The following is a 14,982-nucleotide window of genomic DNA, read 5'->3' as shown; positions in this document are numbered from 1 at the left end:
GTAGGGCTGTCCTGGTTAACACACCTCTGAAATGTTCAGTGGAGATCTCAGGGGGTGCCTTTGGAATGGCAGACTGGGGTGGTGGTTCCCCTGTTAAAGAAGAGCTCCAACAATAGGGGATCATACTTTTCAGCCTCCTTAGGAAATGGTATGCCAGGGTACAGGACAGTCTGCCAGTTAGTCAAACCTTGGATTCTGGAGGAATGATGACCTTTTTGTTCTGACTGTGGAACACTAGACCACATCTTAAACCTCTCAAGGATATTCAAAGGTGGGTAGGAGTTTGCTCAACCAGTATACATGTGTTTTGTGGACTTGGAGAAGGCATTTGACAGGGTCCCTCAGGATATCCTGTTGAGGGTGCTTCGGGAGAATGGGGTGCCTGGCTCATTTTTACAGACCATTCAGTCCCTGTACAAATAAAGCCAGAGCTCGGTTCGTATCACTGGTAGTAAGTTGTACTTGTTTCCGGTTGGTGTTGTACAGAATATCTAAGCATGGCAAGGTGGTGGAGGGTCTTTGTTTGGGTTTTTTTGAGATGATGTGTTCATCATGCGGTAACCTTCTGCTTCGAATGGAGCAGTTTGTGGCTGAGTGTGAAGCAGCAGGAATGAGAACCAGCACTTCCCATTCCAAGACCACAATCCTACCGGGAGGAGGCCCCAGGGCAGACCCTGGACTCACTAGAGATTGTATCTCTCAGCTGGCCTGGGAACGTGAGTTGGAGGAGTTAGGTGGGGTGTGGGAAGTCTAGGCTTCTCTGCTCAGATTGTTACCCCTGGGCCCAAGCTCGGATGCGAGGCAGGAAAATGGATGGATGAATGGATATTTTGATATTTGTATTTACTTATTACTTACTATTTTAATTATTATTACACATTTAAAAAATTAAAAAAAAACTAGAATTACTTTTTAAAATATTTTATTCTCATAGATAAATCCACACAGCAGTATATTAGTAATTAGAACACTCTCCAGTTACAACATTAAAATAATTATATTAATTATAAAGCTAACATGCCACTATATGACTATACTACACAGTGTAGAGTCACCCCCAAATTTCCTAGATGTTCAAAGGTGAAATTTTATTTGGCCGCACCAAAAAGAACAGTGAAAGTACACACATCAGGGACAAGGGAAAAAAAAAATCTACTCGAACTGGGCTTCTAACTGGGAGCCAGTTTGAGGACAGTAAAGAAAACAAAAAAGCACATGAATATTCACATCTTACACCATGTAAAAGGACGTGACATGCAAAGGGAGGAAGGTATGGGGTAAGGAATGATCCGGTGTAGACAGCAGCCATGTTGTCCTGCAGCCTTTTCCAGTGCTGGACTGGACCGTCTACATCAGGTGGGTAGCAAGCATCAGAGGCTTTGGAATGGGGGAGGGGGGTGAGTGTACATCTGCATCAGTGTACATGCATATGTGTGCATGTGTGTGTGTGCGTATCCTGTGTTCAGCTTGAGAGAGAGTGTGTCCTTTCACCTGGTTAAGCAAAAGTCAACAGTCCTCGGCTGATGCAGGTGTCCTTGAAGGATAGGGGCAGAGAGTCAAAACAGAGTCCCATTATCAAGGAGAAGAATTTGTTGTTCCAGAGCCGAATGAGTGAAGGAGATGATTATGGACTGATGTACAACATGCCTCATCCACCCATTCACACCCACTCATACAAGCACTTCTAAACACAAGTGCAAAGTAATCTACATTCACACACATTCACACTCCGATGAACGCATCATCTTGCCCAAGGATATCTGACATGCAGACTGGGGAAGCCAAGGATCAAACCACCAACCTTCCAGTCAGTAGCTGATCTGCTCTACCACCTGAGCCACAGCCACCCGCATGAATAAATAAACTTGCTGTTGTTTGGGTTAATGTGAACAACTGCATCCAATTTTGCAGTCGGGCTAATGTCCCTCACTGGTCATCAGGTATATCAATTCCCCGTTGCAGAGCCATGAGCTTCTACAAGATCTCATCCATATTGCATTCAGTAAACACAGTCCGAGTACTCACGGCTTGCCCATCACAATCATGTCAGCCAGCCTCATGGGGTTTTGAACAGCTGTAACTGCGAGTTGTTTGACAGATGTGATGGGACTTCCCATGATGCACAAAATAATTCTTCTCTGTTAAACTCTTTTCACTCTTGATGTGTTTTACGGCACTACTGCATGCCACAAGATGTTGCCTTCTTCTCATAGTTTGTGCCCTCCTTAAGATGAGTGTGCTCTTCTTATTTATCTTCTATTTCCCCTCACCTGGAACCACAAAAGCAGATGGCTTCTGTTGAAGATCTGTTCCTGTCTGTTTCCTTTATGCTGAAGTGCTGCTTATAAAGGATCACCATATGGTTGTGGTTTTCCTTTGTCTTATTATGTAAGGTGCCTTGAGACTAATGTTCTTATGAACTGGATGTATAACTACAGCTTAATTGAATTAAATGCTACTCTGGTTGCATGTGTTTTGGAGGATCTGTCACATTATGTGCTGTTGTAAATCAACCAGCCTATGAGTAAAACCATGAGTAAAACAAAAAAGGCTGAAATTATTGTGCACAAGGGGTCACTCTAGAGCGACTCTGTTGTTGAGTTTCATAGTTCAATACTCAGTTTCAATTCCTGTCAGATAACATCAGCTGATGTCTGCAGCCCCATTTCACCAAAAAGTTAGTTCAGTCCAAAGCAATAAAAGTATTTTTTCATGTTAAACACTCCATCAGTAACAGTACTAACCATGAAAATCAAGATGGCTTCCACTGAGCTATGTTGCAACATTCATGCTTCACAATCATCTGTACAGTAGCAAAAAGTCATGGCGTGTCTGCATAGCCTCCTCATTCTTAGGTGACTAATACACATTGAGTCAGCTGCTGAGAGGGTATGTGGGCTCTGTGATAGGCTGGCTTGTGTTTCAGGATGTACTGTTGATTAAAACAGAAGGACTGACAGCAATCTTTGTACCTAAACCACTGAAGCAAAAGGTTAGGTGCAATTTTAGCTCATGAAACTAACATAAAACTTTAAACCTTATGATAGTTTCCAGAAATTATCATTTAGACCATTTAAGTGTGTAGAACTGATGCTGTGCATTACAATATTTTAATCATAGTTTTCCTACTTGACTCATACATGAGAAAGCCAGACGAAAATATCTGAAAGTGTATAGTTCACTGAGAGACTGACCTGCAGTGAAACCAAATGTTTTTATAAAAGCACAAAAGTTTCCATCTACAGTAACCTACCTAAGTCATAATACATGAATTTTCTTTTATGACTCAGTAAATTGTTGAGAATCTTTGCCTTCTCTACTAAAAATAATACAACCATAAGAATCATAGCTGCACTTTTTCAAAATAGACATTTGCATATAAAAGAAGAAACAAAACAGCAACAAAACCCCCAAAACTCATTCAACAGTCAACACCTAATATACGTCATAGATAATACATCTTGGTTGTTATTGGCTATTGGCTGCTGCAACTGGTGTTCATCATTTTTTGAAGAGTCTCTGACTAATGAAACATAGCCCGATCAAGACTTCCGGGCCAAACCCACAGACCAAAGAAATATAAATACACCTGAGAAGAGAAGAAAAATGAGTGTTAATTCTTCTTGCAAGTGATCAAAGTCCAGTGCATATTTGATATAAGAATCATTCACATAATAACCTTGAAGGGAGTTCAAAATGGTGAATATGTAGATCCCAGCGAGTGAAACGTACGTAGTGCTGGCCAACCCCCAAGGTAACCCCAGCACAAAGCTGAGGCCCAGCACTGTGACACAGTCCCTCCATAACCTCTTTCTTTTCTCTTTGTTTATCTCCTTCCAGTCACTGCTGCTTCCAAAGCTCATCTTCTTATCATCACTTCTTAATTTCCGCATCTTACACACAACCAGCCCCAGCATGCAGGCATTGAACAGGACCACCAACAAAGGAAAGGCCACAGTAGTGATGTAGCTGACTAGAGGACGCTTTGATTGGAAGTCGCTGCTAATCCAGCACCTGCCCATTATAAAAGATAAAATAAAAAAATACAGTGAGCTCCTTTAACATAACAGCATGTATCTGTGCATAGTCAAACTACCATGCTAATTACATATTTAAAATCAAAACCACTGAGTTTCTTACATTTGTGCTGTTGAATTGCCATTTTTGGTTTCCCTTAGTTGTAGAGTGTACTTGCCATAAACACCTGAAATCCCACAAATTGTTGCGACCAATGTGGGAAAACCTGGACAAGGGAATGATCAATTACCTTTAATTGAATCATTAGATACAAAGACCAAGATAAGATCAAATGTAACATTTTTTTTTTAAATTTGCAATATCCATTGCAGTTTCTCAAACATAAAATAAAAGATATACAGAGAATGTTAGATTATCACCAAGTTCCGGCTTTCAGTGTAAGAACCTTGCCAGTGTCTGTGTGTGTACGTGTAAAATGCAAACACTGGAATGTGGCTTCTCTTAATTTAATTTATTCAAAAAGAAATTTCTCTACATGAAAAAAATACAAACAAACAAAAAAACAATAATATGAGTCTACACAAATCACCAACCTTGAGAAATTTTGAGATTGAGCCCCCATCTACATATTCCTCTTATCTCTAAACTGCCAGACTTTGTCAGTTTGTTCAGTTGACTAGAAGCTGAACTGAGAGAGGAAGTGGTTTGCAACACAATGGCAACCACAGACTGAAAAAAGTCAATAACATTCAGCAGCTTTAGTAGATAATGTGTGAAAATGTCCCACTATAAATTTTTCTCAATTTAAAGGCGACCAATTCAAACAACAGCTAAAGAGAGCTCAGAATACTCTTGTTTCTGAATTTTTCTTTGTATAATTCTACTTGTTTTAAGGTTATTTGTCAGTTTTTTGGTTTCTTAGTGTTCTTTATTGTCAGGTCTCAACTGTTATGAGTTTCACCCTTGTGCTCAGTATTTCCGTTTAGGTAGTTTCTCATTTCTGATAGAAGGATAACAATAGAAGTTAGATTAGATTCAGCTGTCTTATTACTCTCCTGTTTTCAAATCATTAATTACCTTGCCTATATTAATTGCCCTCAGTCTTGTCTTGGAACTATTGCTTCATTAGTGTTTTTCTTTTTTTTTTTTTTTTTACCATGTTTGACAGAAACAATGTCCCAACAAAACTTCACTAACCCCATCCAACCAGGCAGAGTTTGAGCAGGTATCTCCTGATATAGATGTTAAAGACCCGAATGAGCAAAAGGTAGATTTGAAACCCCTCCAGAGCACTCCAGGTCAAGGTGGCCAGCAGAGACCAATGTAGAAAGAGACCAAGAACCAGGCAAATTGAGCTGTCCTCATTTTTCCTCAGCCATTCCCAGAAACTGCACAGCAGGAAGCTGAGGTGGAGGCAGAACATTGCCCCTGTAAGTTGCATGTGCAGACCTGTGGCCTTCTCAGGACACCGCCGACTACAAGAGAAACAGGATTATTTATTTATCACCAGTTTTGCAGACAGTAGACATTATCTGGCATTTTTAGATCTTTAATTTTAAAATCAGTTTCAATATCTGTTCATACTTTCCATGCTTTTCCATACTTTACACCAGTAGAGATTATAAGCTTGTTGTTTGTTTATAATGGCTATAAGACTAAATATACAAGATAAAATGTCTTGTCTATGTGTAAGTGAGGCTCGTGGTCCTGTGGATTAAACAATAAAAGACAAAAAACTGAAGCTGGCAGCAGTGATGATAGGGTCTTCACACTTTGTCAAAGTGTGCTACAGCTGAGGCCAACTGTTGCTACTGTCAAGCTATTTCCTGTTGTCACATGAATACCTTACACATTTCTTCATGGTAGTTGCATGAAGGAGTTGCTTGTCCTGTGTAGAACCCACAATGAAAATTTCCTGTACATCTCATGAACATTGAATGATGTTTACAACCTAAGTACCCAATTTCTTGTTTCTATGCCTATGCAGTAGTTCGTTCATCTGTGACCAACAGACATACAGACGTCTCCACACTTGTACTCTTATCAAACGTGAAGTTTGGAGCAGATTGGGTAACCATGTCATTTTGGCACCGTCACGTGCAAGAGCCATTAAATATAAACATTTTCACAACAACTGACATAGGTGTCAGGATTCATAATGTTTCAAAGCTTTCCAACCCCGTAAAATACTTTAAGGTAAATTGAGATGTGGCCAAAGTTCAATGTAAATTTACAATGAGCTAAAGCGAAAGTATCAGCTATAGCTATAGCTGCTGCGCAATACTGACATATAGGTGTGTTGAAACTAGACTGGAACTGAAGTGGTTTACTATCAGCAGGGTGCAGTGTCACAGACAACAAGCCAAACTATAGAAGAGAGAACAATAATTTATTTATAAGGAACTAAAACCTACTCTCTGCAAATGGCAAAAACCCAGGCATTTATTTAGGTTTATAAACTAACTAGGTTTAGTAAAAAAGCATTCATGCAGGGAAGTTGAAACATTATTTTTAAAAAGTTTCAAAAATTGGAGCAACAACTGAGGTCCTATGAAGCAACATGTGGTGAGAGGCGCTGTAACCTAGTAACATAACATAGTAGTCTTCTTAGAAACAGGCAAGCCATCTACTTAGCCACCAAACACTGTGGTGGGCTTCCTGGCTATTTGTGTGACCTGGGTTTTTGCCACTCACCAGAATGAAATGCTTGATGCGAAATCTTTCACATTAAATGTCAAGTGTGTGGGACAAGTTAGCTTTGTGATGCTTAATAACTAATGTCTAATCTTTCACAACATAGTAAAAAACAAAACAAAATTAAATTTTTCTATGAAATGAGATGGCAGTAATTCACTTTGTATGAACACATTACTTTAGGTCCTTGATGAAAGGATGGAAAAAAATGTCTCGTCTGCTAAACTAAAGAGATATTCTACAATATTTAAATATGACACATCACGGGACATGAGGACACTCACTGTAACCAAATGAAGACAATCAGGCTGATGAATGTGAAGACGACTGAAAGTGCTGATCCAATGTAAGTGATGTAGCTTAGCTTCTCCGCTTCCAAGTTTGTGACTGATATCTCAGGGTTCTGAAACGTAAGACAATACGTACGTATGTAAAAATAAGGGAAGTACCAGTGTGACCAAGAAGCTGGTGTAGACATGCTAAACACTGCAGTTCCTCCAAAAGCAAGTTAATTACTAAGGTTAAAATTGCCATAATGATATTAACAATCAAGTTTACAGCTTAGTACAAAAATAGTTTTGAGGTTCTATAGATAATTTCATCCTGTTTATTACAATTGTAATAGAGTTATAATTGTAGTTATAACTCTATTACAATTGTAATAGAGTTATAATTGTAGTTATAACGGGAGGCTCAAAGTAAGGCATGCGCCAGCTTTGAGTAACATGTTTGCTAGCATAAACAGCTCTGGCTAAATACTGTCAGCTAACCTTTAGATTAGTGATATTATTTAACAAATACTATGTGGTGTGACACAACCCAGCCAAACAATTTGTACTTCAGTTTTAGTGAGAGAATACAAGTATTCCAGTATTTTATTGTTGTTTCGTAAGTCATCAAAAGCAGATATCTGTATCTGTACAATGTACCAATACAGATTATTGATGAAGATTCCTAACATCCGCTGTCCTCTCTTCCTCAAGGCGGCTAACACTGAGGCTTCTAAATGCTGATTCCAAAACTAACGAGTGACATATCAGGTTACGTCCTGCTTTTATACAGTCTATATGTAATGCACTAGTTAGCTCATGCTGGCATTAAAAAATCTATTCCTCATATTTATTCTGGTATATTTAATTATACAAAATATGTCACCCTTCAAATGCTATACACATGGCATTTTGTCTCCTAATTGATATGCTGTGCCGAGTTACAGCTGCTAAACAATAATAAGACAAAAATATATTTTTATGACCAAGTTTGATCATTTTCTGTTAAATTATATTACCACAAGAACAGCAAAGAAGCTGAGATGGTCACAGCTGCAAATAAATTCATCTTCAGTTTTATTGGTTTTGCAGCCTTTAACACTCCAGTAACCTACACAGGAAAAAAAATCAGAGCAAGTAAGTGTGCGTCACCTTTTTACTTAGAAATAAAAATACCAAACAATGACATCGATAACAGCACCTGTTCCATTGTCTGATTCCTGCCAATATACACAAGTTCCATCTGTAATCTGTGAAGACTAAATCAAAATAAGAGGGAAACAGGTTATTCCATTTTCTAAATATGATGTTAGCCCAACTATGTTTGTATTTTTACCTTTTTGTTGTGTTTGAAGAATAACATGATGGGCTGTAAGAGATTTCTGATGATTTCACCATTTTCTGTCATGTTAACTGCCTTCACCGCGAGGACTAATCCTCCGAGCACAGTGCCTTCTCTGCGGTGGAATTGGAATCTACTTTTCTGAGGAGGACTCAGCTGCAATGAGGCAGACACATGACAATAATGTCAGTGTTGAAAATGGGATTTTTGTTGTGTGTGGGACTGTAGGCTGTAGGTTTATATTGTGAAATGGTAATTATGAAAGAGTGAATTTTGGGCCATTTTACAGAGAAAGGCAAAAGTAATGTAAGGAGTAGTATAACGAATTATGTTGCCCTAGATGTAACTAAGCAGCGTACTGCGTTACTTTGAAGAAAAGTATCCTGTGCAATGTGTAATACATTACTTTTTAAAAGACCCCAATTCTGATAACAACAAAGAGGGGAAATAGCTCACAGCATGCAATTCATTTGCATGAATGTTATATCTTTGACATGCTGCTTGGAGCTGGTGGTGACTCTCAAAGCAAAGCCCACGAGAACCTAATGAGCATTGATAAGCAATCGAGTGGGTAAAAATGATTGATAATGGAATCAGCATTGCTAAATTCTTATCAGTTTCCATTCCTACTGATACGTGGGAAAATAATAAAGCCCTCTGAAAAGTGAGGACTCTTAAAGAGAATGCAACAAGGATGCCATGGAAAGATGATTCGTTTTGCAGGGCAGTGTCCTGTTGAGAATCCAAATCCTGCAACTTTAGCACCCTAGCTTGCAAAGCCATAATGGACTTTTGGATGTCGTCATTTTGCCCCTGCTCAGGCTTTTCAAAAGCTGCCATCCTCCATCTGAACTTTCACCTTTGTGTCTCTAACATCTGGCTTTCTTCCACATCACCTTCTGACAGCTATAAATAAACTTCTACAGCTCAGAGTAAAATCCTTTCTGCCTCGCTCAGCCATCATATCATTCTGCAATCAAACAAGACCTGATCTCCACTTCAAGGGACAGAGGATATAAAGTAAATAAACAAAATTTTTGGAAAAAAAAGTTGATGCAAAATGTTTCTATGAAAGACAATACTTAAATTATGTATTCTTACTGTATGATGGGACTAAAGTTCTCTCTTAAGGTTCTACTTACCTTAAAATAAGTGCTGTTGATAACAGAAGCCATCACTGTGGTGGCAGCTCCTTTGAAAGCTGAGGATGGGATGTGAATTCTGAGGTGAGATGTAGGGTTCATATCACCCTGAAAAGCACAAACAAGAGCATGAAAAAAGATCTGAATGCATACGTTCTCTACAGTATATCAATACAAATATATATAACACAGTTAATAATTTATAAAAAGTTGCCTTTGCTTGCACCTTGTTCCTTGTCTCAGGTATTTATAGATCTTTCAGGAAAAGATATTATAAAAACAACAAACTCACCCCCCAAAAATGTGCTCACCTCTAGTGATGAGTTCACGGTTTGACGACTGAAGCCGAATATACGTCTTTTGAGTTCACAGGCTGCAGTTCTTTCCTCATAACACCTGCAAAGATATATTCACTATATAAGTATTCACTGATCTGAAACAAATGGCACAACTAAATCTATGAATATATACTGAAGGTGACGTTTCCATTACAATAATCAGATAATATGTTACCTGCAAATATTGATAAACACTACCAGTGAAAAGTTGGGACACACCTTCACATTTAATGGTTTGTTTTAATTTTCACGACTATTTATGTTGCAGATTCTCACTGAAGGCATCAAAACTATAAATGAGCACACATGGAATTATGTAGAAAACAAAAAAGTGTGAAAAAAGTCAATACATGTTTTATATTTTACATTCTTAAAAATAGCCACGCTTTGATTACTGCTTTGCACACTCTTGGCATTCTCTCACTGAGCTTCATGAGGTCGTCACCTGAAATGGTTTTCCAACAGACTTGAAAGAGTTCCCAGAGATGCTGAGCACTTGTTGGCCCTTTTGCTTTACCTCTGCGGTCCATCTCATCCTAAAACATCTCGACTGGGTTTAGATCAGGTGACTGTGGAGGCCAGGTCATCTGGCGCAGCACTCCATCACTTTCATTCTTGGTCAGCCTGGAGGTGTGTCTGGGGTCATTGTTGAGTTGAAAAATAAATGATGGTCCAACTGCAGGATGCTGTGGTAGCTATGCTGATTCAGTGTTCCTTCAGTTTTGAATAAATCCCCAACTGTGTCACCAGCAAAGCACCCCCACACCATTACATCTCTTCTTCCATGCTTCATGGTGAGAACCATGTATGCAAATACCATCTGTTCATCTTTTCTGCATCGCACAAAGTCACAATGGGTGGAACCAAAGATCTCAAATTTGGACTCATCAGACCAAAGCACAGATTTCCTCTGGTCTACTGTCCATTCCTTGTGTTTCTTGGCCCAAACAAATCTCTTCTGCTTGTTGCTTTTCCTTAGTCGTGGTTTCCTCTGAACAGTTGATGCAGAGATGTGTCTGCTACTGGAACTCTGTGTGGCATTTATCTGGGCTCTAATCAGAGGTGCTGTTAATTTCTGAGGTTGGTGACTGGATGAATTTATCCTCAGCAGCAGAGGCCAAGACTCTTGGTCTTCGTTACCTGTGGCAGTTCTCAATTTCATGGTAGCACTCCATGGTTTTCACGACTGCACTTGGACACATTCAGTTTTAGCAATTTCCTGGACTGACTGACCTTCAGTTCTTAAAACAATGATGGACTGCTGTTTCTCTTAGCTGTTTGCTTCTTGCCATCATATGAATTCTAACATATGTTGTGAAACAGGGTGTCAGCTGTGTACCAATCTGACTTCTGCATAACACAACTGATGGTTCCATCCCAACTAAGAAGGCAAGAAATTCCACAAATGAACCCTGACAAAGCACACCTGTGAAGTGAAAACCATTTCAGGTGACTACATCATTAAGATCATTAACAGAAGGCCAAGGGTTTGCAGCGCTGTCAACAAAGCAAAGGGTGGCTACTTTGAGGAATTTAAAATATAAGACATATTTAGAGTCATTTTGTCGTTTTGTTCTTTGCTGCATAATTCCATATATCTTGCTTTATATATTTCAATTCAATTCAATTCAATTCAATTCAATAAACTTTATTGATCCCGAAGGTTGGCCCTCAAGGAAATTGGGTATTTGATATCTTCAGTATGTATCTACAATGTAAAAAGTAGTAAACAGACTGGTAGTGTATATATGATAAACATAAACATGGATCCACTAAGTTGATCGAACACATTGTTTAATGGAACACGTTCCGAATTCCAACAGTTCAAGAAAAAAAAAAAACCCATGAAGTTCTCTAAAAGCACACAAACCCCATTTTCCTGCATGACAGTCTGGTGATTTAAGCCGTGCACTGACACCAAATGACACTGTCAGCTTTTAGTAAAAGTCAGTGTCATGGGCTGTGTGTGGCAGGCAGATTTGGGGACCCAATATGCAGACTCACAGAGGCGGAAGTAAACTCAAACTTAGCTTTATTGCTGGACAAACAGTGGGTCAACGACCCAGGTACCCTAACAGGCAGTTGGATAGCATCGTTTATGACTCTGAAAGGCACTAACACTCTCAGGAGTACTCTTTGGCTACGTCCACACTAGCCCGGATAGATTTGAAAACGGCATTTTTGTCTGAAAATGCTCCGCGTCCACACTAGCGTTTTCAGTTGTTTTCACAGAGTTGCGCGGCCACATTGTAACGGCCGAAAACGCTTACGTTCCAGTACTGAGCATGCGTGAAACAAGAAGATTCGACCTGCCTCACTTCTGTCTGCCGTTTATTTAGTTTCAGGCTCTTTGTAATGTCGCGGCAAAATGTTGAGGAAAAGCACCGAGTTTTTTTAAATGGACTACCAATGAGGTGGAGTTGTTGCTGCGAGTAACACAAAAGTACAAAGATGCAAAAGCGAGTGAGAATTAAACAATTTGAAGAGAAGATCTCTGGAGCATGTACAAACTGATATTAATCTTTAATAACGCTGTCAAAATTGAGAGCAAACGAAACAACTGCTCTATAATGCCCTCCGCTTTCTTAGTTTAATTGGTCACATGACTGCATCATATGACTAACATGTGTCATCGTTTAGAAAGTCTGCGTTTTTGCTGTCCACACTGCGACGTGAAAGCACCGTTTTCAAATATATGCATTTTCAAGAGCTTTTTGAAAACGCTGCGTTTTCCATCAGCGAAAACGCCGTCTCAGTGTGGACGGGAGGCCAAAACAGAGAGAAAACGATGCATTTTCAAACGAAAACGCATTAGTGTGGACGTAGCCTATAAATGATGACAATCTAGATATGAACATGTTGTTCATCTTAATTTCAATAAGTTTAATGTCTGATTCCATAAACAAAATTTATTGTGTATATCTGTGTTTCTCGTTTTGACAGTCACGTTAAGTCAAATCCAGCATTTATCCACAGCAAATAGTGTCCACATTAATTCATTCATGTAGTACAACAATGCAACTTATCCAAAACAGGAGTGTTTAGATGTCCATCATTTAAATTACCGTGTCCAGAAAAGACTACTTTGTGTACAGTGAAGCAGGACATGTTCACACCCTGCCAAAGTGAAGCAAACAGAAAGTGAAGGAATCAGAAAATAACAGTCATACAAGATTTGAAGTTGATACAGTTTTGAAGTCTGAATTCAGAGACAAATGAAAGGCAAGATGTTCGGCTGTTTGGTCAGTACTTACTCAATGGCTTCTGCGTTGTGAAACTGTTGTTGCCACCTGGTAGTAGAGAAGTGTTTTAAGGGGCTGTTTACAGTTAGTGTTACTCATCTCATAAGCAAACAACTGTAAACATACCAGCAACTACATCGTAAGTTTACTCACCAACAGCTTGGGACATAGAAAAACAGATGATTTTGAAGAGAAAAAGTGTAATCCACATCGTGTCTCACTCGTCCACAAATACCTCTATGCTGTAAGAGGACCATTCAATGTGCTGCTCTACCAGGTTGAAGTGAGCTTAACCAAGTGAGCTGAGAATTTCACACATTCTTAGCAGAGCTGTGGTTCAGAGGTCAGAGGAGGAAGTGATTCATGGCTAATGTTTTGGTTTTTTTTTTCCAAAGATGTCATGACGGAGCAATTTGAAGCTGCTGGTTTAAATTTCCACTGAAAATTTCATTGTAAACATAGACTGACACACTGTGTAAAAGCATTAGAACATGACTAACCAGCCAAGACCATGATGCCAGACCACATCATGGTCTTTTAGTTTGCTTTAACCAAAACAAGCTTCAGAGCTTTAACTGGTTTGAAACTAGTCTTGACCATTTAAAAAAATTAATTGACAGTTACACAGAAACAAAAAATGTAACTGAATAATGAATATTAGTTTTTTTGAAGAAAAGGAATTACTCTAATGATAGGAATACGTTAAACCATAATTGTCAAGAAATGTTGAGAATTATAAGTTATCAAGGAAGTGAAACCTGAACCCGCATCTTGTCATTTTTCTAAAGATGGCAATACATGAAAATAAATCCAGATTTTTGAAGGTATCTGTATTCCAGTATATAGTGTTTGTCTGCAGCTCTATAAGAACCAGACATTCTGTAACAGTGGACTGAATACCCCATACTCCCAAATCACCCCTTCCGAGGCTTGGCCTTGAACCCACACGCTAACCATAAAAACTAGATGGAGGAATCTGTGCTCTGGCTGGAGTAGTGTTATAACTGTTCAGCCTGGGACACCACAAAGAGGCTTGTGGTGAGGATTTGGAGACACAAACTGATATCAACCTCAGTTCAGCTTGTCCCAGACTGAAAAAAGTTGTAGGATACCCCATATAGAAAATATTGTCAGCTCCAGGAAAGTGAAACTGGGCACCTAATTCATCGCCCTTGTACGATAGGAAATTGGTTAGGATGATTATAACAGGAATCCTCAACATGCGACTCTCACAGTCTGTTCTCCAAAACATAAAAGAGGAATTATGGATTTGATCAAGCCTGGGCTCGGGGGGAGCCCGATTGTCCTGGAGGGACGTTCCCTGCCGGATACATGATAGACGGGTGGAAAAACTAGAGGGTCTCAAAATGTGCTCATCGAACACAGCACGGAACAAACAAACTCTGTTTAGACTCTTCGTCCCCATCCCATGTCCCCCATCCTGGATTCCAAACGCCTTTGAACACTTTTCTCGAAGGCGGAGGTCAGACATCGTGTGTTTGGTCGGAGCGTTCCTTTGTGAGTGCGCAAGTGCCAACCAGCATGCTGCCTGCTGTAACCCATGATTTCCTTCAGGCTTAATAAAGTATTTCTGATTCTGATACAGAGTAACATGTCAAAGATCAAGAAAGCAAGCACTGATAATAGTGTCCCTTAATCATACAATCAGTGTAGAAAAACATCTCAGAAGATGTAGACAGGGTTCTGTATAAGAGAGACTCAGCAGGCTTCCTATCAAACTGTTTCCTCTATTTCCATCTATGACCTGAAACACATTTCTTGGTATATCCTGTGCTAAGCTTAAACAGCGTCACACACGGTTTGATCCAAACAGCATGTAGTATATACTCAGTGATGTTGCGCTACACCAGGCAGTTTCAGGAGCTAGGGGTGGGTGATAAACACCTTTATCAGGAGGAGACAGAAGTGCATCAAGGGCCATCCAGGTAAAAAGCAGAGCACGGAGACATGCATGAA

The 14,982-nt window shown here is 39.4% G+C and overlaps 1 protein-coding gene across 1 annotated transcript; it reads right to left on the bottom strand.

Moving 5' to 3' along the window:
* Positions 1–1,503: 1,503 nt before the first annotated feature.
* LOC146393188 (adhesion G-protein coupled receptor G1-like) lies at positions 1,504–13,268 on the bottom strand. The gene is made up of 13 exons (XM_084927563.1): positions 13,159–13,268; positions 13,018–13,053; positions 12,829–12,880; positions 9,737–9,821; positions 9,426–9,533; positions 8,278–8,439; positions 8,143–8,200; positions 7,961–8,052; positions 6,957–7,075; positions 5,176–5,453; positions 4,141–4,243; positions 3,680–4,014; positions 1,504–3,589 (listed from the first exon to the last, which is right to left on the bottom strand). Exons 1-13 carry the CDS (start codon positions 13,214–13,216, stop codon positions 3,543–3,545), a joined length of 1,533 nt encoding a protein of 510 aa, XP_084783689.1. The 5' UTR covers positions 13,217–13,268; the 3' UTR covers positions 1,504–3,542.
* Between the last annotated feature and the right edge of the window lie 1,714 nt (positions 13,269–14,982).

The sequence above is a fragment of the Perissodus microlepis genome, chromosome 1 (assembly GCF_051167445.1).
Source record: "Perissodus microlepis isolate ML-2025 ecotype Zambia chromosome 1, ASM5116744v1, whole genome shotgun sequence".
Lineage (NCBI taxonomy): Eukaryota > Metazoa > Chordata > Actinopteri > Cichliformes > Cichlidae > Perissodus > Perissodus microlepis.
The sequence above is the reverse complement of the archived record's forward strand: the minus strand, read 5'-3'. Positions and strand labels throughout refer to the sequence as shown.